This window comes from Centropristis striata, chromosome 21 (genome assembly GCF_030273125.1).
Source record: "Centropristis striata isolate RG_2023a ecotype Rhode Island chromosome 21, C.striata_1.0, whole genome shotgun sequence".
Lineage (NCBI taxonomy): Eukaryota > Metazoa > Chordata > Actinopteri > Perciformes > Serranidae > Centropristis > Centropristis striata.
The window spans coordinates 16,274,636-16,300,423 of NC_081537.1; the positions used below are offsets into that span (position 1 = coordinate 16,274,636).

The following is a 25,788-nucleotide window of genomic DNA, read 5'->3' on the forward strand; positions in this document are numbered from 1 at the left end:
GGCTTGTAAGCTGTTGAATCAGACATGCAAAAAAAGGGAAAAAATGTCCAAATGAGCTGATTTTAATTTCCTACAGGAAAGAGGAGGGCAAATTGAAATTTCAGTGGGAAGCAGAAGAAGAGAAGCACTTACCTCTTCACGTAACTTTATCAACTGCATCATGAGAGCAAAAGGGAGAAGAGAGAAAAGATGGAGAGAGTGAAGGAGAGATAAAAAAGCAGAAACATGGCAGGAGGAAGATCAGTCATGTGGCTGGGTACGGAATTAACCTTGACGATTTATCTGTTTGCATGTTTAGCATTTGGAAATCACAAGACAAACACATTAAACGAAGCTAAACACGCCGCTCGGGCTGACTTTTTTGAACAAACAAAGATCAAGTCCTGGCGCTGTCACATGAAACAAAGGGAGGGAATGGATCGCTCGACTTGCAATATCAACTAACATTATCAAGGAAGTCACATCACAGAAGTTGATATAGCAAGAGAAAAGGGGGGGAAAAAAGAGTGAAATATAGTCTGCAAAATATTTTTCCTCAACATTTTTAAACTATCTGTCATTTTGCAGAATTCTCCAGAAAAGGATAAAAAGAAAATGTGTGCCCTTTGGAACCGAGTGGGAGAAATGCTGAGCCATGCCATGTGTACCGCTGTTCATCAATGCTGATATGCTGTCAATATTTCATGTAGCTTATGAATCTCAGCAAAGGTGCATGCTGTGTAGATTGTGTAGGGAAAGGCATGTGAGGCAACCACTGTATATACATACAGTGCAGCTTATTATTGGGAGAGCCACAGATCATGAAAAATGAATCTTAGCATAGCTATACATTTTTGATGAAAAAGAATAGCGGATTTATAGTGAAGCAAATAAGAGATGCTATTCCTATTCCCTGCCCTGGAAAAGCCTGCATCTCTGATAATGAATCAGACATTTGAGGGAGGGAAATAATCCAATTTACTATTAATTATGCCTAATCACAATTAAAAAAAAGGTTGCTTCCCTGGCCTAAGTGAGAGCTGCAGGAGAAGGAAAGAGAAAGCTGGAGCTTATCGTGGGAATGCAACACGGTTGGCAGAAAAAGGGGAAGCACACATTTCTTGATTTGCCTTTTAGAGGTTATTTCCTTTTTAATGCACATTTCTTCGCCAACATTAAATATAAGCAGATCTGCAGCGAGGCTCAGGGCCACTGTTACTTGTGCTGTTAATTTTTGAATTTTGTGAGCCTGGAATTTTTTTTTATGATCTAAAAAGTGTGAATTCTTAAATGTTGAAATTTTTAGCTTGATTGCTTATTTTAAGGTTAGCAGATGGTCAAAAAAACGCATCTTTTGTCAATTCAAAAACAATTAATAAAGCATCTGCTTATTCTACTATCTTATGACCAGAATAAATCAAAGAACTAACATATAACATTTGCATCTTTTATACTAAAATCCTAAATAGCAAACAACACCGCAAACATTTTTCTCCTCTATTTATATTACACCACTAGTAAACAGACTCGAAGAAATGTGTTGTATGGTAATAAAATTCAGGAGAAATCTATACTATATAAAACACAAACGAAAATATCAAGTGCTTCACACATTACAATCTTGCATTTGTCACAGCACTCCTCTTATAATTTTAGAAGCATCTCAAAAATAGTTCTTGCATAATTTTTCCACCAATCAGAAAATACAACGCTTCACTGCAATATTGCAAATATAAAAAATATTGTCGATATCTGTAATGTGGGAGGTAAACAAGTATAATTGCATGTTTTTCTAAAGAGCTCTTTCCCTTGAAAACGTCGGCAGTATCAAGACGCACTTAAGAGTGGAAACTGTCTTTTCTAACTCGAGCAACAACTCCCCACCAAGAATGCATTATTGAAGAGGCCAAAGTTTAAAACTACACTGTGGATGTGCTTATTTGGGGCTTGAAAAAAGCCCAGCAGATCCTGCGATCCCTCACCCCAGCTCAGCCATCAGTCAATGGGTACCAAACAAAACTTGTTCTAGCTCATTTGTGCTGCCTGACTGATTGCAAGTCCTCGTGGAGGATTTGTTAAAACTATACGAGGGGCATGTTGAGCAGTGTTTCTCGTTTCTTCCTGTTTAGCTTTATTTTTCTTTGGCATCCATTCTTTAGTACAGCCAACGATGCTCGCGTTGCTCAAGAGATATAGAGCAGTAAATACAGAATATTGTAAATGTTATAATTACTCCTGCATGAGCGCCTTTCCTTGTGTTTTTGTGATGCCAGCCAGTATTCAAAATTGCACTGCTGCAATTTTTCTGTTGTGATAATCAGCAATTTTTTTTTCAAACAAAAGATTTTTTTTATCCAATACGGAATTCGATACAAGTGGTAATCTGCTTCCTTTGTAGCCTGTAAAATCTGGTCCATGCCGGCTCAAACCAGCACAATCTCTTGTGGCCAAGCCTTCTGCTGTGACTGAAATCGAAACTATTCCGTATAGTGTTCGTGTGTGAGAACTGTGTGTGCATTTGCTGCTTTGTGTGTGGCGTCTCTGTGCTTCTGTGGGTGTGTGTGTGTGTGTGTGTGTGCGGGGTGTTGGTGTGTGTGTGTGCGCACCAACATTTGTGCGTGTGTTGCATGCAGAGGAAACAGAAAGAAAAAATGTGCAATGGTAGCCTACCACATTATTAAAAAAAACGAGTGATAGTGCCAATTCAGTCTCTGTCCGCATACAGATAACGAATAAATGCCGAACTCTATTAAATCGTCCTTTAGCCATTATCGCAGGGCCAATACGCCATTTTCAGAACTTATGACGGTTCCCTATTTACTTAGCTATAAATCCTTGCCATGTAACCAACAGATTTGTGACTGGTAATGATCTGCTCAGCCAGGGCTATATGAAATGATCCTGACCTCTTTCAGATCGTCAGGAATTAAATTGACCGACTTGCCCCGGCCCCCACCATCTTTTCCCCTCTCCTATCACCGCCGTCTCGTTAGATAAAAAACCCTGAAGTTCCGAGTACTCCACTCACAGCAAGACCAAGACAAGTATTATCTCCACAAGTTTTTAAAATGAAAATGAGGTAAATACGGCACCTGGGAGAAAAAGGGAAAATGTATATCATCTATTTACTTTGCTTTTGCCCCCTGCATGAACTCTTTCTTAGGCTTTGTGTGCTTTAGATATAATGTATAATTAAAATTTTAAATGTTTCACATCAGACATTATTATTGCTAATTATTACATTATCATTATGTTTTTCCACAATTGAATAATTAATATTGTATGTTTTAAACATATATAGGTTTTGAGTACTGGTAATGTTTTTGTAATAAAATAAATTGGGGAAAGCCAAATAAAATGAAGAAATTAAAGGATTTAGTGTAGCTTGGATTTTTTAAGGGCATTATGTTTGGCCTAAATTCCCCAAATTAAATATGTTTTAGTCTAAATACATATATTTTTACATGTTAATAATGATTTAATTGAATTAAAATTATTTTACATTTCATAATTTGAATTATTATGCTTAATCTTATGAATATTATGAATTAAGAAGCTGTGGACACTGCTCTCATATTTAAATGTCACATTCTGCTTCCTATTCTTTTCCTGACGTGTGCATGCATTGGTTTAAATCAACATTTTAATGTTTTAAATTTAGTAATAAAGTACCTTGACATAAAACAATATAAAATACATTTAAAATAATTACTGTCAAGAATAATAATTAATTTTTAAAAGGATAATAACAATAAAAATAGCAAGGTCCCAAATTTAGAATGTAAATGTATAACATCATTCTATAATTATAATTCTATACTGATTTTTATCCAATCATTTTCTTTTTGAGATGTGTAAATTATAGATTTATAAATATTACTTTAAATATTTTTTGGATGCATTTTTAATGAAAGGGAAATAAAGATTTAAAAAGAATTGCGATACAGTTTTTCAGCTTTTCCTTGACAGGATTTTGATAGAACTCCTCAGTGTCTCAAACATGACATTTCTGACAGCAAATCTCCTTCCAACTTCTGCAGAAAATGTCAGAGTCACTTTTGTGTCTCGCTAATTTGCCAGGAATATGCATTTCAATTACACATCTTGCTTCTTGATACATATGTTTCTAAGATGTGTAGTTCATGGGTCATCATTGAAATGGTAATAGGAAATGTTCAAAAAAAAAAACAGACAACTTTATTTGGCTTTGCTTAGCTGCGAATCATCTAAATATACTCACATAAAGCACTGTGGGACTAAATGTGCAAATATGCATTCGAGTATTCATCTTTGTCTTTTTTCTTTTTGATTGTGCACGTAAATGCAAAGTATTTATTTGCATGTGAGTGTGTGTGTGTGTGTGTGTGTGACTGCGTGTGCCTTGAGACGCAGTAACCCCTGCAAGTTGACAGCCGATTGTAAAGATAATATATAATTAGTCAAAAGACGTTTGGTCATAGTTGAGAGTGGCTGCGTATGAGTGGCAGCTGTGCAGGTGAGCAATAGGTAAGTGCGTCTTAAATGTTAAAACGCTGTTCGCTGGATCCGTTGATGTATCACCGTTTTGATGCAGTTCTACATTTATTCAAAACAATTTATTCAAAACAACTTAAGTTTAAAAGAACATGTGGCACATTTTGGGCAATTAAGATCACAATTCGAGATAATTGTTTTTCTTCTTCATTGCCACTTCCATAACTGCTGTGAATGAAGCTTTTGTAGACACTGCTGACAATGAATGAAAATTGCTAATGTGGTCTTTATCTGTTGTTTATATCCTTCGAATTCAACAGGCTGAACCGATATTCAAACAAAATGTCACTCATCGTCTTTTAATAAACAATAAACCAATTGTGAATTTATTTGTTGATAGATAATAGATCAAAACCATAAAGAAGTCAAATAGAATTTGAGATTTTTTATTAAGAGCTGATGTTAAATAATAAATAAAAATATTTAGGGGCTAAAGGATAATTTGTATGGAGCACTGCACAAAAAATATTTCAGGATTTTTTTAAATTAATAACCAGTTGTCAACAAAATGAGAACCTGCGTTCTTATTAATTTTGAGTATCTACATTGTGCAGGTTCACCACCCTTGGAGTTTAAAGAAAGACGGGAGAACAAGATTTAGCGAATTTAGTGTGTTTGTGTGCGGACCTCGCTGGAGGATCTATTATTGGCCTAAGTCCACACCCGGCTGGAGAACAGCTGTGGGACGGTTGGAGTGGGGAGGCCGGGTTTTTGGATTGAAATGTGTGTTGGATGGTGTGCGTTTGTGTTTAGGTGTGCATATGCGTGCATGTGTGCGTCGGCCGCAATCTGGCTTTAGCCAGACACTGGTCCCATGCCCTGAGCCCACTCACAGGCAGCCCAGCTTTGCATTAAACAGTGTTCCTTCCGCATGACTTGGTGACAATACTGTGGTTTCAGCTCTCGATGGCCTCTATGAGGGGCCCACCTCCTCACCCTTGGGGCCAGTCAGCCACCCACACTGGTGTCGTTCGGGCCCCTGATTAGCACCTCACCTGGTTCTCCGAGGAGCTGGCATCATCCCCCAGGAGCTCGTTGCGCACCTCATCACTGTAGGCAATACGTGACCTTTTCTGCAGGGGGAGGAGGAGGAGGAAGAAGGACAAAAAGAAGAAGAGAAGGGAGAAACAGGGGAGAGCAAAAAGAGAAAACAAGTGGGGAAATATGGTTTAGTACTGTTGTTGATGCAAAAACACAACAGGCATTCCTTAAGCACGAGAGCCCCCTAATGGAACTTGGTGACAAACTGAGTCATACAGCAGGTTGTGTGCGAGTGTGTCTCTCTGTGTGTGTACCCCTGCAACACATGTACTGAGAACAAGCATGTCTGGGTTTGTGCCCATACCTCCTTCCAAGGTGATCTACTGTACCTAGTGCACTTGTGCCACAGAAGTGATGGCAAAGAGCCCCCCCTCCCACACCCCACCCCACAGCTTGCCCACTTAAACAAATATAAGTTGAGGGATAAAAAACCTCATCTTGTGTGCATGGAGAGATTGTGGAACAGGGGGACAGGGGAGAGGGCCAGGGAGATGTATTATGAGGAAGTATCACTTGTCAGCGCTAAATCTTTTCTGGGGGCTGTCACCGCTGTCATCCCAGTGCAGTGGCAGGCTCTGTGATAACACCAATGCTGAGACTCAGACAGGGAATAATTCATCACCCATTGGCGGCCCATCGGATTTGGGGTTGCCTCTCTCTAACACACACACACACACACACACACACAAACCCTCTCTCTCTCTCTCACACTCTCTCTCTTTCTCTGTCTCCAGATAGGCTAGAATAAGAGGGAATGCCATGTCCAAAAAAAAAAAAAGAAAGAAAGAAACCCAAAAAGACAAACACTCAGACACACACATTTCATACACACTTCAGAGTGTGCCACCTCCGATTGTCGAAGAGTGGGCTGCCGTTGTACCGCTTGTTTACAGACGCCCGACCCATGGAAAAACAGCCTCTTGGCATGCCCTCTAAACTAAATACACACCAGCAGCAGACACAGAAAGTGTTTACTAAGCCTCCTTCACTTTCTCTCCCTGCCTTGACAGGGTTTCTAGGTGGGCTGCAGGAGGTGGGCAAAATCAAAGACAAACACTAGCACAGGAATGAAAATATCACTTTTTCTCAACTCGAATTCTTTCTATTTTCTATATTTACTTGGTTCTCGACTCTAAATAAATAAAACAAAGTAAGAGAATCAGTGAAGGAACACCAATTACCTGGTGGGGACATTTTTTTCCTCAAGTACAGTATCCTTTCCCCAGTATCTTTTCTATTATCAGTAAAAGTTTGAAGAAGCTATTGCATGAAGTACTTTGATGCTACCTTTCGTAAGAGAAGCACAAATCAAACTTGAAAAAGCCAATTCTAACCTCATGAGTGATGATATCAAGTTCCTTGATTGAAATAACTTTGGAACCAATCACAGCCAGCCAGTTGATTTTTTTTAAACTTTTTATTTTTTATTTGTCTCTCCTCATAATCTGGAGCACTGAGTGGAAAGTCATGGCTGATGTGATTTGGCTGTTATTATCGTGATGGTGAGGGCCACAGTCCTCTGGAGTAATTACTGACTAGACGGTGGGCCTGATTGACCCAGACCACAAAACCCATTAGATAAAGAGCGCACCCAAACAATACTCAACCACAGGGACCTAAGCTAACCACAGAACGCCCACTGTGGGGAAAAGAGAAGATCGGCAACACTGACTCAAATAAAACACAACACTGAACCCCCCTCAAAACGCATTACACAGCAGCAGCACTATGCCAAAATGTGCTGTTAGGATGTTTTTGCAATTGTTTTGTGATTGTGCCAAACAATTGTTTACTTTAAAGTGTGATTTTTGTTCTTCAATTAATAATTTTCAGAAAAGAAAAAAATTCTAAGAAAAGGTTGGTTAAATTCAATCATGGCACTTTAAGGCAAAAATAGGTGACATAAACCCACATAATATAATAATTCTTTTTTTTTCTTTTGTCTCAAACATCTAATTTGTACAAATGTCTGGCATTTATTAGCATATATTTTTTAATTAAAGTGATAGTATTCTGTCCCTATAAAATAAAAAATATAACTAACTTTTATGCTGTTTTTTTTTTTTATTATTCTATTGTCTATTGTATTTTTTTATTTCCATCTTCTGTGCAGGGATAAATAAGTGGTCACTGTGCTGCAAGGACATTAAAAAGAATTTCAGATTTGAGTAAAACCAGAAAGACAATAAGCATCTATTTGAAGACAGCATGTACACTTGTACACAAGGCACACGCGCACACATATTTGTTGCCAGGAAAACACCCACATATTCCATTTAAGTCGAGTTTCATCTTAAAGAGCTGCAGTGCAACTTAGGGGGAAAGACGACTTCACCAGTAATTGAGACGAGGAAGCCTGGGAGAAGCATTGATTTGAATGTTAAGGCTTACGTTGCCTTCAAACCATATGCAGGGATTTTTTGGTATTTCTAAATAGCTGTCTGTTACAGATGAATGTATGAAGCGTTTCTGCAATGAGAAGAGTGTAGATAACAAAGGAAAGTATAAAGAATGGAAAATGTCATTGAAATGAAAGTGTGCCGCTACTTCCCCTGTACCTACAGTATACACTCCAGTTTTTGGATTCCCCCTCAGGAAAACAACAGATTCCTGAGTGATTACTGTCTTCCCATTTGATGTGAAACATAAACAGCTGTGCAATATTGACTGCTTAATACAGGAACAGGTTTTGATTATAAGTTAAGCAAAAAAAAAAAATTGCAAAGTGACATCAGGATCATTCTGGAGTTCAGGAAGGCAGATATCAGATACCTGTTCCATAGTAAAAAAATCTTCTTTTCTATAAAGAAAATGCACTGAAACTCTCTCATTCTAGTTACAGTATGCAAAGACTAAGCGCAGCATCTTAAGACGAAACCAACTAATCAGGCTTTGTAATCTAAAAAAGAATGAGCGCTTTCAGAAGATACCTTATTGCTCAGAAAAGAAAAAAAAGAGCTTTTTTTAATCCTTTTGAAAGGTCTGTCTTTTGTCACTTTTTTAATCTTGGGTGAGAATTTGCTTCTATTCTCGGAAGCACACAAGAAAAGTACAAAGATACATCTTAACTTTATGCAAAGTGGCCTGCCTTTAAAACTCTACACATCCCGTCAAATGCAGCGATGGAGGTGCTTGTGTCCTGTCAAAAACACACGTTTTACCTCTGTTGACATGGATAGCAGACGACAAAAAAACCTACTCTTCTTTACCCATCAAAATGTAATTACATATGCATGCATAACAATTCATATCAGATATGCTAATCAGTTTGGCATAATCCTCAGAGAGGCAAATTATATTTATTTAATTATAGCAAATATATGGATCTTTCCTTTGTGTGCAATTTCTTTCTTTTCTCCTATGGACATGCATGGGTATATATTGCCTAAATTAACATGATGAGTTTTAAGTTCCTCCATAGACCAGAAAGAAGAAAGTAAAAAAAAAACACATCTGTTTACAGAAAATGTATTGATGATTGTAAAACAATGACCTTTCCTAATTTCAAGCAGTCAACAATCACCGTCTTTGTAATGTAAAAGTTTCCTTTCTACAAAAAATACATTTAAAAAATTGCAATAATTAAAATAAAATAAGCAGAGATTTTTATACATGTTTCAATGCCCTCCAACTCTCCTCCTTGCTTTTTGCCCAGTGCAACGAGTGACACAAGGACAAGCGCAAATAATTGTGGCGCCTGGAAAGCTGAAAAATGTAAACAGTTCATTAGATGGGAAATAAAAGGCGTAAAAATACCCAGGGGCAGAGTGTAATGAGGGGCCCTGAAGTTCCTCTGCAGACGCTTTTTCCCTCCACTTTCCCAAGCTTTTTCCTTTTCGCCCTGCACACACGGCTGGTGGCATAGCATGAAGAGTAATTAACCATATTCAATTTACAATACTATGTTCCATTACAGGCTTTTTTACCAGCAGGAGAGCGACTGGGCATTTCCAAATTTAGACCTAATAACACTTATGTCCAGCTCCATGTGCTTGTCGGAAACTGGCATTCAACCTTTTATTTTCCCCTAACTGTTAGAGCCGCCCCATGAATGTGGAAACATATCAAAACCATTTTAATAATTACTTTCAGGTGAGCATAAAATGCACATTTAATTTTTTCTACATTTAACATCTTTGAATATCTTGTAAAAACTGAAAAACAGCAATAAAATGACAATAAAGTAGGCTAATAAAATCTTTATGTCCAAGTGCTAAACTCAAAGGTTATCGATATCGCTTCCTTTCCTCCCCCTGCTGTGATATTTTCCCAGGTGATATGTGGACCAGTACCAGCAGGTCCCACTCTGGTCCCCCCTCCCCACAAGTGGGGGCAGAGGTGGACCGATGCGGCATGGCGTTAAAAGGAAGCTGAGACCTTTAAGCAGGCACAAGTATCACAACAGCATCTTAAATAATGCATCTCTGCTTGGCAGGGGTTTAACACACACACACACACGGCACAAAGGAAAACACACACACAAATTGTTGTCTAGTGTCTTCTACTCTCCTTTACCACAAACAAATTGGGAGAGGTTGTTCAATTAAGTAAGTGCTCTTTTTTAATGCATTTGATATATTATCAGACAAAAGCAAGTAGCTACAATTGGGATTGTCACAGGAGGGTGTCATTTGTGTCTTTGTTTTATTGTGGTCTTTGGTGCCATCGAATCCTCCACTCCTGTGTGTGTGTGTGTGTGTGTGTGTGTGTGTGTGTGTGTGTGTGTGTGTGTGTGTGCGTGTGCGTGTGCGTGTGCGTGTGCGTGTGTGTGTGTGTGTGTACGTGTGCACGAGGGCCACTGCATGAGCAATGCGGGCTCCTACAAGCCTTTGCATCCCGGGGAAACCTCCTTTAGAGAACGTACGCGCGCAACATATGTGAACGGTAGCCCGGTGTGTGTTCTCTCCCCTAATAGAAGTGCAGCAGTGGTAGGGAAGCCGGAGCCTTAGATAACAGCATGGGGCCTCTCATTAGCTCACAGGTTGGTGCTTTGGTGGCTTCTACGCACACAGCATTGTGTTCCACTTCCATGAAAAACCTGAAGGAGTCTCAGAGAAGCCGTTGTCGCAAACACAAATAAAGGTGAATGATCAACCGAGGCGAGGTAATAAATGAGCTTGCGACATATCTAAACAGGTATGAGGTGAAGAGTCTTTATTTAGGATGACAGTGTGTTTCAGCTTTAAAAAAGATCTCACCAAAAAAAAAAATATATCTGGCACGGTCAGAGACAATAGTGAAAAACTTCTCATATTTGTTTAATTAAATCAAAATTTTCATTCCAGTTTCAAACTGTATCTCTGAATCTATCAAATTCTTTTATGTTAGACCACGAGTAAACAGGATTTATCTCTGGGGGAAATACCTAGCTGGTAAAAAAGTGCACTATTCTGATAGGGGCCTTTCATGCTTGTACATCTGTGATACCGGTGGTGTATTTCCCTGTCAAAGTCATTTCTATTGCTAAGTACAACCGAGATCAGTCAATAAGCCTAACGACTGTACCCACAAAGCGAGAGGCCGAGAGGCGGCGAGAGAAGAGAGGAGGGGGGGCGAAGGATTGCAAGTGAACTCCAAACAAAAGAGCAAATTCGAGGAGGGCTTTGATTGAAGAAGCGCCATATACTTTTTGAAGGCCGAGGGATCATCTCTCAATGGTTATTTCTTTAAGGCATGAGGGCCCGATTAAACCCAATATTAAAATATGGAGGCGCTTCTAATGAAAAATCAAAGGCCCTGTTTCCCCTCCCACACCCCCATCCTTCCATCTCTCTTTCCCTCCTTCTCTGGTGTTCTGTCAGGTTTTCTCCCTTAGCCCGTGGTTGTGTAGGAGGGGACAGAAAGAAAGAAAGAAAGTATGAAGAGAAAGAAAGAAAGAAAGAAAGAAGAGAGCAAGAGAGGGAAAGAGAGAAAATGGGGAAAGAGGGAGGGTTATAGAGATGAGGGACCTAGGTGCTGGTGGTGCAAAACAGAGACAGACAGCATTGGTTGGAGGAGTAAATCAATAGAGCAGAGCCGTCGGGGAGGCGGGCAGCCAGGGCAAGGAGAGAGGAGAGGAGAGGGGGAACCAGCACAGGGGCCCGGGCTCCGATCACAACGCTGTCTTCTGGCGTGCAGTGGGGAATAAAGTGGGCCTCCCCGGGTCAGCACCAGAGAAAAAGGTGAGATTAGAGGAAAGTGGAGGAGGGATTTTCACAGAGTGAAGGTGGGAGGGGTGGGAGAGGTGGGTGTTGGAGGATGACGAGGAGAGAGAAAGTGTGTGTGGAGGAGGAGGGGGAGTGTTAGGAGATGTGCAATGCAGGATACCTGGCAAGCCAGGGACCAACCGGCCCATTAGCCTGTGGCTACCTACATATGGTTCACTGAACCCTCTGCTGAGAAGAGCTCCTCTCCTATCAGTCTTCCCATCTTTTTTAAAGAAAGAAATACCTTCACTTTTAACCCTTTCTCTGCTTTGGAAAGAGGTTCACTCCTGACCTCGATTTATGATTCATTTTTGTTTGATGTCTATTCTTGGAGTGTTATCTAAAATTGAAAAATGTAATAAAAAAAGAAAAAACCTAGACACAAAGGGAGAGGAGTCGGGCCTGCTGAGCATGTGCGTGTGCGCGTCCGTCAGTGGACACGCACAGAAGACTATCTCCTTCAGCGCTTTGCCTTTTCTTGTAATGTGACCATTGTTGGTGCTGAATAGCTCACTCATTAGCATAAGAATACAGCAGCACATATAGGGACTTAGCCAGATCATTATCTCTATATATTTATGTATACTTTGTTATTTCAGTAGCCAGAACGCATTCAAATGCTGATGAGGCCAGTAAGGCCCCCTTCCAAAGCCCTTCCAACATGTGCCCTCCTGAACTTCCCAATACACTTACCAGTTTCCTGGGAGTCTGCAGGTTTTGTACTGGAATTTACAACAGTAGTTCAAAAAAAATTATGAGAAATAGTCAACTGAAGGCTACAGAGAAGACTTGCTTACACCTCTTAAACAGATTTAAAAATACTAAAGTGTACAGAAAAGAACGTGCACTATTCAACCCAGGAATAAATAGTGGAGTTCATAAAAACAATCATCTGCAGTTCATTCTTCAAAAGAAAAACTAGCAGAAAGTATAAAAAGGACCACTCCAGAGTACAACTACATAAATAACATTTTAATGAGCCATTTTATAATTTGATTGTGTTTTTAAATGGGCAACATTTTTTCCCTACAGGGAATTCTTGGCCATTTGATACAAGCACTTAAAGCAAAGGATGTGAAACAGATAATTTCTGAAATAAAAATGTACAAAGACACAATGTAAAAAAAGAAAGAAAAAAAGTTTGACAATGCAGAACAAACAAGTGCTCTATGGTAATGATGGGAACAAAACTAAAGAGTTTAGTCTCACTGCAGGAGCAGGCTGATGCTCTAATGGTGGCCAACCTCTGGGATAATTGAAAAAGAAACCCTAATTCATCTTCCACAATGTAATTCTGATCAAGGCCACAGCCAGAATCCACTGCAGGCTTCAAAAACACCAGAGAAAAGGCAAAATTGTTGGTCGCTGGGAGCAAAAACACTCTCCCTTTCTTTCTGACACGCTCCCTCATTAGAAACACTTAGGATGAGAGGAAGAAACTAAGTTTAATTGTGTGTCTGCATGTGCGCACATGGTTGTGTAAAGGGGGTGTGAGCAGGGGTTAAAACATTTGTAAACACGGAGCTTTAACTATAAAGAAACAGCAGGAAAGATGCAATGTAAAGAGCTCTTCCTCTATTTACCCCTTCCCTCACTCTCGCCTGCTCAGAGACTTACTTATTAAAAAGCAAATGCCATTGCCTAAAATACAGAGGAAAAACACAGACCCAATGATTCATAATATATTTCATAAATACTTCATGAACGCCTGCACCATACTTAAGCCAGTCTGGCAAAAAAGAAAACATTGTCACCTATTCTAGTACCCGCTTGTCAGCACATCACTGGGGAGTGGGTGTCACATGTCACTTCTGGTTTACACTACTGCGTGGGACAGGCTCGGTGCAAGGAAATCGGGGATAGGACAGAAAGAAGAACAGAAGGAAAAGTGAAGGGGAGGTGGAAAGGGGAGAAAAAAGAAGGAGCAGAGGAAGGAGGAGGAAGGGGGTGTTATCATATCATCGCCCCATGTCTTTATATTTTCCCCCTTATTATCTATGGCCCCCACTTACTCCAGTCACTCAATCACACAAGCCCTGAGGACAGCGAGGGGACCTGGGAGGGCCTTCGCTTCATGGCAGACTCAGCCAGACAAGCGTCTGAAAGCTATACTGATCGCTGTCAGTGTATGTGGAAGTACGGCGACTTTGGAGGGGCCAGGAGAGATAAGCGAGAGAGGAAACGATCGCGTGGAAGGATAACGGCCGAATTTGCACACTGCCAAACAAAACCTGTGCTCCAGGCATAATGCAGATACCCCAGCCATACAGACAAGTGTTAACATAAAGAGATGGAGAGGGAGTAGGGGGTGATCTGCTTACAAATTATAGGCTATGTGATTTCCACGAGGCAACTACTGACAAGAACTCATCTTGTTAATGACCATTAAACTCACAAGGATGACAGTGATGCAAAAGTCCTCAAAATGTATTCCCACTTGTATGTCGGGGACACTTATCCCAACGCTTAGCATATTCATTTGAATGGTTGGCAAACAGATTTTATTTTTGATACTTTTTTACTCAATGCACTCTTTCCTGTATCTACAGTATCAGGTCTGGTCAAAGTCAGGTTAACATCGGTCATTTTGGTCTTAATTGACTAAGATTTATCTTGTTGATTTTTTCCATGTTAAATTACTTATTCTAAAGAATCTTATAATTTATAGTGGTACTTTTGCATGATTCTCTGTCAGATCTACTACTTAATTAGTGGAAAAAGTGTTAGTGGACTAAGAATTTCTTTATCAAGGACAGCCCTTGAAACTTGGAAGGGTGTACTGGGCCAAAGAAGAGTCCTTTACATTTTGGAGCCGATATTACAAGGCGGATAAACAGAGTATTTTTCATTTTTGTAAACATTGCGATGTTTGACTGTGGCCTTGGCAGAGGTATGCTCTCTCTAAGTGCCTTTCTACTTATTCTAGTGGTCATTAACAGTGGTTATTATAACTTTAAATTGATCATTTTAGTCTTGAGAATACAGTATGACAGCAGGAGCACATATTACATTAACCATCATTAAAACTTCCATTAGAAACAACATTATTACTACAAGTACTTGTTAATGATGAATTACTGTAGAAAGAACAAAATAACCAGCAGTTTTTCGCGTGGCTAGTTATGTGTAAGTGTAACCTATAATTTAAACACAATACATATGTTTTAATGAGTAACAAACAAAACAAAAAAGAATCAGACAATTATCGCACAGTGATATTCTCACTCGTATTTTTTCTGATAATGAAACAGCACTTCTGGACAACACATTCTTTTGTCCTTATTGTGACACTGTCCTTCAACCCAGATTTGACCCTCTGCTGCCATTACAGCATCAAACCCACAGAAAAATGGTCTCAACATGAGTGACAAAAGGCTAATCCGCAAATGAATCCCATCTTCTTGTCCATAAAGAGGACATGGAAAAGCCTCCAACGCCACAAATCCACAAAGGGCTTGAGGAAGACACACTGTGCACAACAACTTCCAAATGAAAGCCAGAATTCATAAGTAGAGAAGGAGATCTATTTGTTTACATCTTAAATCTGTACTCAGAGAAAATATATGGGAGAAATCCCTGTCAATTGGGGGAGTCCTTTTAAAACTGGTTATGAGTGATTAGACTTTGGTGTCATTGATGGGTTGTTAAGCGACAAACCATGAAAAGAGTCAATCTGCCTTTGCTCCTCTGTGTTTAATAAGAACAAGTAAGCCAAGGCAACCTCAGGCGATTTAAAGTGTCTAACATCCAACTAATGGTGGTCTGTCATGTTGTCTGCTAGCAGGAGTCACCACAGACGACGACAGGGGGCAAACAACAAGAACCCTTCAAGATGGATTACAACAGTACTCATTTATTTGTCACTACTAGTGTGGGTTGACTATGGGAAGTCCTAAAATCTCCCATCAAACCCTAAATCTCAACATAATTATCGGCATCTGGTTTAAAAACTAACATTCATGATTTCGGAGCCTCTTAATAAACAACTTTCTGATAAATGACTTTGCTAACTCTTTATTTTCACAGTTAGGTTGTTAATTGTGCCACACATAATGAGTTTATAGCCCCTTTCAGCTCAAGTTGGACAGTCCCCACAACCTTGAATTGTCCGTGACCACTAATTAAAAAACAAACATTCATTCAGCACCTAAATGAAGAGGCCTCATCTTCCATTTGCTTATATTTGTGGTATTAAAATGCTTCCAGTGAAGAATAAATAACACTTACACACTAAACTCCAACCTGGAACAGAAAGAACGAACATAGAGACAATACCCTATACTTTATATGGCATTTCAGAAACCCTGGAAAAATGCTAATTCATTGCCAGTGATGAACCAACGGTGGATGACCTTCAGATGCAGAGGCAACAAATAGCTCTGGGGTTTGGAAACAGGAAAAGAGGCTTATGGAAAACTTCTGATAGCATTCTTGCTGGCAACTGAAACATGCAGCCTGAGCTGTGTGCGGTTAAGTCAAGAGTCATTCATTAGTTCTTCTACAACAAGTTAATTTATTCGGATGATAGGGGACCACATAGAAATCATGAGTTTCAGTGGTTTGCCTCGGCCTCATCTGAGGTTTGTTCACATCTGATACAGATTTAATCATTTACTGATCTTATTTCTATTTGCTCACTTCAGTCAAACCATTTCTCCTCATTTACAAGTTGATCTTAGACAGGGATGCACTGAGCTGACTTTTTCAGTCCCAATACAGATACAGATACCTGGGCTTTAAGCATTGGATCTACAAGTTCGTTGGATTTGAGTACCGATCCGATAAACTGTTATATTAATCAGCTGTATGCCTCACTGTGTGGAAGTGACTGGGATCATTCTTTAATCAGGCTTGACTTAAGCATTGCATTCTTAAGACAAAATGGAACCAAATAAAGACAAAGATTTAATTTTCTTAAATTCTTATGCATTATTGAAATAAACTGTGCACCAGCAACTTGGTAAAAACTCTTTAAAATCGACAGGAATTACAATTCAAGAGTAAACCTTTAAAATGCACCAACAAATCAGTCAAAACTTAAATATTAAATATTTAATAACATTTTTAAGTATATAGTGCAGGGATGGGCAACTGGAGGCCCGGGGGCCGCATACGGCCTGCACCTCACTTGAAGTGGCCCTCAGTACAACTACATGCATTTGAGCATGAAATCTTAAAAGTGCAGTGTAAAAATGCACAAATTACTTCTTGCAATTAATGTTGGTCTGCTGTTCTTATAATAATAAATAAATCATAGTAAGTGGTTATTTTTTGATTTGTTTTAAACCTTTTGTATTCCTATTTATACTGTTATACATGCATGGGTTACTGCACTGTAAAAATATTTAAAATTGCAGTTTCACCATATCTGGTTCAGTGTACGGTCCTATATGTGGCCCTGTGGTAGTGTCCATGAAAAATTGTGGCCCCCTCCTGCATTTAAGTTGCCCAACCCTGATATAGAGTATATAAGCACACAATTTAACAGAACTAGAGCTGCAACAATTTGTCGAGTAATTAATTAGTAGATAGACATAAAATAGTGATTACTATTTTGGAAATCGATTATTCATCAAAGTAATTTTTCATGCAAAAATGGCAGAAAATGCAGCCTCTTGAATGTGAAGATTTCCTGCTCTTTTGCTTTGTTGTTTATCATATTAAATTGAAAGCTTTGGGTTTTGGACACAAAAATAAAAAGATATTTAAAAAGACATCACTTTGGACTTTTTTCAATTTTTAAGACCCAACAATTCATTCATTAATTGAGAAAACAATCAGCATTATTTGATAATCTTATATAATCATAAGTTGCTACACTAAATAGATCTGGCCCATTGTCACAGATACCCAATCCAGATATTTTTTCTCAGTCAGTATGAGCCTGATAACTGATATCGGTATCGGTGCATCCCTGTTCTTTAAAAGATCCAAGGTCCCTTTTCATTAAATACAGGATTTAATGTTTGCTCCAATTCAAAGCTAAATTTCAAGTTATCTCCACTTGTATAACCACTTCTGAAACTTATATATCCCGGTAACAAGAAAACCAACAATTGAATCAACACCAACAGCTTTTTTTCCTCCATTCCATTCACCTCTGTGTACCTGGCAAATAAACTGTTCAATATTTCAAGGTTGGCTGACTCTTTGGAAATGCAATAATTATCTCCCTGGGTGGACACTAGGAGGCATTCCATCTAAAGGTTTTTATTAAAAGAAAAAAAGGCAGTCCAAACACCGCACTTGACCGTGACAATACCCCCAATGGACAATCAGAAATTAGGCAGGGATAGTTGTGTCCCTGTGACAGTTGGCTTAGTGTTTCAATGTCAGAAAATACAAACAGTAACTATTGCACTATCCATAAAGGAATAAATAAAACAAGGGGAACAGGAAAAGCATTCCATTGTGATTTCAAACCTTTTAAAAAGGTAGGTACTGCCCTTAAAGTTACTTAAAGTTCACACTTGTAGTCACTTGCTTTATGTACAATCACTCGTATTTAAAGACTGGCTAATGAGATGTATTTCAAGAGGAACACTGATGCTTGGTAATTAATGACATTTTCATACGACTTGATGAAATAATGTACAGCATATTCTGGAAAATTAACAACAGCTTTCTATTCAGCCAGTATTGGTGTTGATCTAACTAAATGAATACTGCTACATTTTCCTAAAGAATTCCCCAGCGACTCTCATATCATCAACAAAACTGCCTTGACCCTCACTGGCACCCATTCTCGCATAAAAAACGATCAAGTAGTCGACAATAAAACTTGACAGAGCTTGATATTTTATCACTACTAATTAACCTTTTTCAGAGTCAAGGAGCAATGAACACAAAGCCTTTCAAATGTGGACCAAAAGTATTTTTGCTATTAAAAAAAACATTTTAAAAAATGTAACTCAACAACTTAAGGAGGGGGAACATTAGCATCAACTAATGTCTTTTTTTTTTTTATTTAAGATGAATTTGGGAGAGGAGATTGGAGTGAAATGCTTACAATATAATTTTGAAAACATATTCCACTTCATGTTTTGTTTTGCTTCCTTGATTAACTTTCACAGTTTGACTGAGCAAAGACAAACTCAATAACATACATAAAGTTGGAAGTTTTAACGAACTATAGCATGCATTGTATTAAATGGGCTTTTACCACAAGGACATGTCTGGTGACATTATTTTCAATCTCTATTACAAAGCATAATGGATGAGGTCAGGCATAGTAATAAGTGGACGGATTTATCATAGCAAGTCCACTCATACATCAGAAAGGCAAAGTAATTGGTAAATGTGGCCAATATTGTCCTTGTCCTGTACCTTAAGTAGAAGGAAATTCTTAGAGCAATACCGCCATCTGCTGCTTAAAGACATCAACAACAACAGCAGCAAATGTGACTGGGAGGTATAGTGGTGGCTCAAACTTAAAGTAACACATTGTCAAGAGACCCTTCCAAACACTGTACTGCACTGGAAAATAAAGCAGATTTAAAAGATTGATAAGCATTTATGATGTGGAGTAATAATAGTGAACATAAAAGTGCAGCTTTTTGTATTTGTGATCAGCATTTAGTGAAAATTCAACTAATGTACTAAACAAGCTGGAGAGTTGGACACAGTTGTTTGAATTCTGATTAACCAATGATATCATGACATTTAAAATGATTAAAGAGGCACAATAACTGTAGGTTCACTGAAATATGTGTTAAACTTAAAATATTTGATAAACACATTCAAGCACAGACTGAGCATTTTTACATTGAACTCCTTCGAAAATGACCAAAAAAAATGGGGTTGGTCTATAAAAAGGGGTGGATTCTCCAAATCAAGAATTTGTTTTGACTTTTTATTTTAAGGCCAGAAATTGTTTTTTGATTAAAGGGTGTTGATTAAAACTTGTTTTTTTTCCTCAACACTGACAGCTATGCCATTGTTAGATTATACAGTCTTGATTCATAAAGATCAATTGATCATTGACACGGTTAGGGTTAACCCAGACATTCACTTTAATACATTTTTCTTTATAAAGATAGGCTACATGCTATCAAGTGTCCATAAGGTAAATTTGAATATTTTATTGAATAATCAATCCTACTTTTAATTTAGATCTTTGAAATTGAGAGCCCATTTCAATGATCAAAAATACGTACTGACACCATAAAAGGAAAAAATTCCCCCTAAATCTGGCTTTAGGTTGCTTTAGGTCAGCTTATGGCTGGCACTTTATTATCAGAGGTATCACATGATTATTATTAGCATGGAACAGCATTTGAGTCATATCCTCAAAAGTGGATTGTGTTTTGTGAGACACAGCAGACGCCTGCAGACCCCCACCTCCCACACTGGGATGGAATAAGTGTGGCCCTTTGAGGACGGTGGCTCTGTTTACCCGATAGATTTCATTAAATTAAGCTTACATTGGGCCTCTTCTTTGCCTGATCAAAGCCGCTGCTAAGAGCCATGCCATCCTGCTTCCCCTGACCAGGACAAGCCGACTCCATCAAATAGGATTTTCATTGTTCTTCTATTTTTTTTGGTCAGGCTGGCATCCCCTTTAGGCGCTGCAATGCCTGTTTGTCACGACCCAGCACCTTTAAGACCCCCACTGTCCCCTCTATTATCGCAATGAAGCTGTCAGCCGAGCCAACAAAGCTACATCTCATATATACACCTTTGGGATGCCCGTTTGATAAGTTGTCTTCCTGGATGAAATGGCTGGGTTACTGAGGTCGACTCGGGCCCTGTCTGGAAAGGAGCAGGAATGAGGTCTCAAGCTGGCACACCGGTGGTAGGAAGACTTCAAACCACGGGTGAATGGGAGGATGAGAGAGCAGGTTAAGGGGGGAGACACCCGTGGGAGGCCAGTAGGGGGTGGGGTTGAGGGGAGATTGGGTAGTGAGGGAGTGGAAAGGCCTTGATATCCACAGAAAGCACAACAAAGCCAGAGCTTTTTACATTAAAAAGAAAGGAGATTGCCTTTTTTTCCACTAGACGCCTTTCGAGCAGAGTGTCATGTCCTCCCTAGGCCTGCAGGAAGTGAGAGGCTGAGCTCGGCTATAGCATTTGGCACATCTGAAGCACATCTGAGGGGGCTGAAGTTCTTGCCTTCTGAACACTTGCATCAGATTTACGGGAGACCAGATACACTAGATGTTACTATGTGAGGGGGGTGATCCTGGTTTAAATGCACACTGATCCGACGGCACCACACACAGAGGTGTAAAACTGAAAATTACTCTGTTAAACTGCGGAGTCACAGTTACAAGCAGGGAGATATTCTTTTATTCTTTATCCACTAGGACTACCCTACTGCTACCTTCTGCTTTGCATTTCAGTATAGCAAGCCTTGACACATAAGTATGCACTGATAAAAACATAAGATTTACTAAATAATCATGTTCTGTGCCTGCAACATTTTGTTTTATATAAAAGGGTGGAGGAAAATCAAACTTTTTCCAGGTGAAAGAAAAACATTTTTCCCCACATGTGCCCAGACGACAGGCATACAAATGCAAATAATGAAAAATTTGCACCAATATCAGCCCCAGCAGGTGTTGACTGCTTGATGATTAAGCACGGTTAGTGTGGGGAGAAGAAAAGTTAAAGATTAATCGTCAGCCAATTAAATGCCCATGGTGAGGAAAGTAAACTGTCTTGGCATGGAGATCTCCCCCTGTGATCTAAGTTAGCACATCTCTGTGGTGTTCCCACAGATCACTAGCACACGATATCTGCATCCAAATGGGTTGTTTATGCTTGTTTACTTGTTTGTTCTGCAATTGGAATAGTGATGGATTCGGGGGGGAAATGTTGTTATATTTCTAAAATTAATTCAATACAGAATTTTGTTGTGGATGATATGAGGTATTAAGCAGATAACGTTGAGGGGGAAACCATATTATATTGTTTGTCAGCGGTAAGAAGATGCATGGGAGGTGGTAGTAGGATATAAATGATAATTTATTGATTTTTTATTTACATGTTTTAAGAACATTTAAAATATATAGTTTCCCACTGAAAGTTGCATTTTTACAAAATCAATTTCAAGATGAGCAAAAAAAAAAAAATAGTGCAAATTTTGTGATGAATACCAACGTCTCCTGAACTTCTTTCCTTCAAGAATAAGGCGTCCAACAATAGCACTCATCCAACAATAATAAAATATTGAAGTAAAGAAAAAGTTTCGATTTGAGAGGAAGGCTAATCTTCAATTTATTTCAAGGTTTTGAGCAAAGTTATTCTTTTGCTCAAAATACATGAGGGAACAAAACTTTATTGGAACTGAAGTAAAAAAAAAAAAAACAAGGTTAAATGCTGCAACTATCCCAGGTCAGCCTTTTGTGAATTAATCTAAAAGTTTTTAAATGTCCAATTCAATATTTATTTTTCCATCCCACTCTGGTTGTGGATTTATTTCACATCGCATTCACTCGCCTGCTCTCGCGCTCAAGGTCGGTTGCATTTACACTACAGGTTTAATAATGTGTTGTGAGAACTGGCACAACAAAACTGACAATAGAAAATAACAAGAGTAAAGAAAAAATAAATATCAGGAAAGATACACATTTTCCAAGGTAAAGATTTCAATACAAATAAATACTAAGGATACTTTTTCAACTTAAGGTAAAAGGAAAGGCTACAATAATTGGAATTACATTAAATAATTACTTATATTTATCACATTATCGATTGAAATACCTTGAGCCATATGGGTAGCCAACAATGTGGACTAAAATCAGCGGACCCACAAGACTGGGCTCTTCATTAAGCTTTGATAGAGGCTGGAGATCAAGTCAAGACATACAATGATTTATGAATTACTAAACAAGGCCAGATTCTGCAGAAAAACAACACAAACACACACAACCTGTTCTCAATAGGCATCACTTGCAAGTTCAGATACAAACTCTGAATTAACCTCGGTGGATGCACCGCTGAGCTTCAGCGTAGGACTGTGTGTGCGTGCGTGTTTGAGATAGTCTGTGTGTCGGAGAGAGGGAGGGAGTTTGGTGGAGTGGGCAAACAATGGATGTGTAAACCATATCTGAAATATGAATGTGACAACGTATAACTACGTGATGTGTGCACTATATTTGTAGTATTTAAATAACAGTTAAGAAAGACTGAAGAAGGTGTTTAAGTACTTACAAAGTCTTTCTCCAGCTTCTCCACTTCCTGCTTGTAGCTCTTCAGTCTGCTGTTGTACATGGCTCGGCTCTGGATGGGGATCTCCCGCACCTCCAGATCCATCTGCTCCAGCTGGAACCAGCAGTTGATCCAGTTAATTTAAACTTTAAGGTTATTTTTCACAATAACAAAAAAATAACTTGGGATACAAAACATTTACAGCATGTTAAGGTACCAATTTAGTGAATTATTCACTTTCAATCATAATTATTTATATCGCGCTCTTGAACAGATGCTTAAAAATACAGGCCTCCATATCCTCTAATAATCATTTTCTCACCAACTATGAATTTGTGTCAATGTTGCACTCCTTAGTCTCACAAATGACACAAAGCTGCTCAAGATAGAAATTGTGACAACTCTGAAAATACTCAACTTTCTGAAATGAGTAACTTCAGCAGCATTAACTTTAATATGCTGCAATGTTGATTGTAAAAAAGAAAAAGCCTCCTGCTCACGTCACTCAGCCGTGATAAAAGTTGCGATGGAGGAAGGCTGTTCTGTAAATAAATACACAATCAAATATGAGCGCCCCTTCAATGCAGCGACATGCACAGGCCCAACAATGTCACTGTGAATGAAGTAAAAGTACATTTGATGCATGGCTAGACAGGTCTCTCTGTGGCGGATTTGGAGGAAAACTAATCACTGTGACATAACAAGACAACTGCAACAACAATTTGTCTCTGTCAGGTGACTTTGCTCATTTTTAAACAGCAACATGAAGACTCCCACCTCAAGATAATGGCTTGAAATGTGTCATAGGGGTGTCACTTAAAAGCAGATTACTGGAAAGTAATCATGTGAGGAGGAAGCCTCCGTTCCGCCATGTGAAGTATGTGTGTGTGTGTGTGTGTGTGTGTGTGTGTGTGTGTCTGCATGTCATGTCACCACCAGGATAATACAGGTGCTGTTGTCTGGTGCCAGTGAAAATTGTCCCCTCCCTCTTTCCACAAATTCATTATTTAGGAAATGGGAAGAGGAGAAAATTACTGATCAAAGACATACCAACTCTCTGACTTCTTCAAGCTGTTTGTCGACATTTAGAACCAGCTGTGTCTTCTCCTCTGAAAGAGAAAAAAACAGCAACATATTGATCAGCCGACAGAGGAACAGCGCTTCATGACAACAACCTAACTCCCCCGCAACGGGGGAAGAGAGGGGGAGAGAGAAAGAAAGACTGGGAGAAAACAACACACGAGGACACATTTGAAGATATATTTACACATTCTCTCTACACGACGAGCCAACATTTGATGTCTCTTAGTTATTGGCGTCTATGAGGCCTTTGTTGGTTTCTGTTGAGGAGCAGTGAGACACCTCGTGCCAACTCAAAGGGAAGGGAGGTGTCAGCTTTGCTCACTTGCCAGAAGTATGAGTCCCACTCAGAATGACTAACGCGCCGTTCTGCACCTCACCCCGTGGTTGCTCTTCCACATTACCCATTGAAACTCATTACGACTTGCGAGAGTTCCAAGGAAGCATGTAAAGCACAGTACATCCCATCGTTATTTAAGGCAGCAACACTACCACTTAATTTCTGCGCATATAAGATCTGGTCTTTGTTCCAAAATTAGCTCTTAGCCCTGAGAGTGAACCACAGGAGAAGAAATGTAAAAGTCTGGTCTGGTAGTTCGGCGATCAAACTTCATTAAATGTTTGAAAAAAGCATCATTAACACAACATTATTTAATGGAGATTTCTAAAAAGGAGAGAAGATTCACCAAAATGTTCAATAAAGCATGACAAAATGTGTTTATTTGTCTATTTTAGGTAGTAACGGATTATTAACCAAATCTATGTAAAAGCCATCAAGAAAATATATTACATGTCCTCTCAAATGTTTGAATTTCATTCCTTTGAATTAACTGAATTTGTTTTACAGTTTTTTGATTGCTGGTTAGACAAAACAAGCTATTTTGAACTGGGCTATTAGTGAATTTTACAATTTAAAAATGTTTAGGATATAATGTGTTTGTACTGGGAAGTTGATGTCCATTATAAAATATATCAGCTGATTTACAGATGCTCTCACAATGTAAGTCTATGGGGAAAAGTCTTTTGGGGCCCAATGACACCATGTAACGAGCCAGACAGTTGTAATTACACAGGGTTCAGTGATTGCATGTCCTGCCTTCCTTCTAATTTGCTCTCTGTATACCTGCACTGAACCAAAGCCCACTCAAACGTGATTGGTCAATACTACTTGGAATACAAATGGAAACCAGAACACTGACAATACCAATTCCAATACAAAACCTGTCTCCCTGCCTTAAGATAATGAATTCATATTCAGATATCTATTTATTATTTAAAATGTGACAATGAATCATGCACACTACCAGGAGCATCAGATAAGTGGAATACAGCTATCATTAATTTTATCATTTAAATCTGAACTTTTCCTACTGCGACATGTCAAAATGTAGCATTATTTGTTTTACTCAGGAGTATATGGGTATTAGTCACGAACCAAAGTTCACCTCACTACTTTCAGGCCAAATAATAGATTGATGCCTTCATTTCTCCTCTCAGCCTTTGTTTTTTGCTTAGTTTGTGTCCTTAATTGAACTTTATAACTGGACTAAACATGGTTTAAAACATACCAAAAATAAAAACCTTAGACTTGTACCTTTGTCTGGCAACACCAGAAAAGACAAATTTGTGAAGGTTAAGATAATAATGATCATATGCAAAAAAACCTATTGAATTAACTAAACATATCTGAAAAGACAGCCGATCTAAGTAAATCAGATTTGGCATCTTTTTAAGATGGCACTGTACGTTTCAGAAGACAGTACTCTCTCATAAATTAACTCAGTTTCATATATACTGGACTCTAGTCAAATAAACTTGT

The 25,788-nt window shown here is 38.8% G+C and overlaps 1 protein-coding gene across 4 annotated transcripts in view; it reads right to left on the reverse strand.

The window, feature by feature from the left end:
- vti1a (vesicle transport through interaction with t-SNAREs 1A) overlaps positions 1–25,788 on the reverse strand; it is a 128,518-nt gene that overhangs the window by 99,128 nt on the left and 3,602 nt on the right. For 2 of the 4 annotated variants that reach the window (XM_059324395.1, XM_059324397.1), the window contains exons 2-5: positions 23,940–23,998; positions 22,893–23,003; positions 5,508–5,585; positions 133–153 (exon numbers count right to left, since the gene is read on the reverse strand). In XM_059324395.1, the coding sequence (XP_059180378.1) occupies positions 133–153; positions 5,508–5,585; positions 22,893–23,003; positions 23,940–23,998 (269 nt within the window). The remainder of the gene's footprint in view (positions 1–132; positions 154–5,507; positions 5,586–22,892; positions 23,004–23,939; positions 23,999–25,788) is intronic. The other 2 variants (XM_059324396.1, XM_059324398.1) reach the window with 1 other exon arrangement.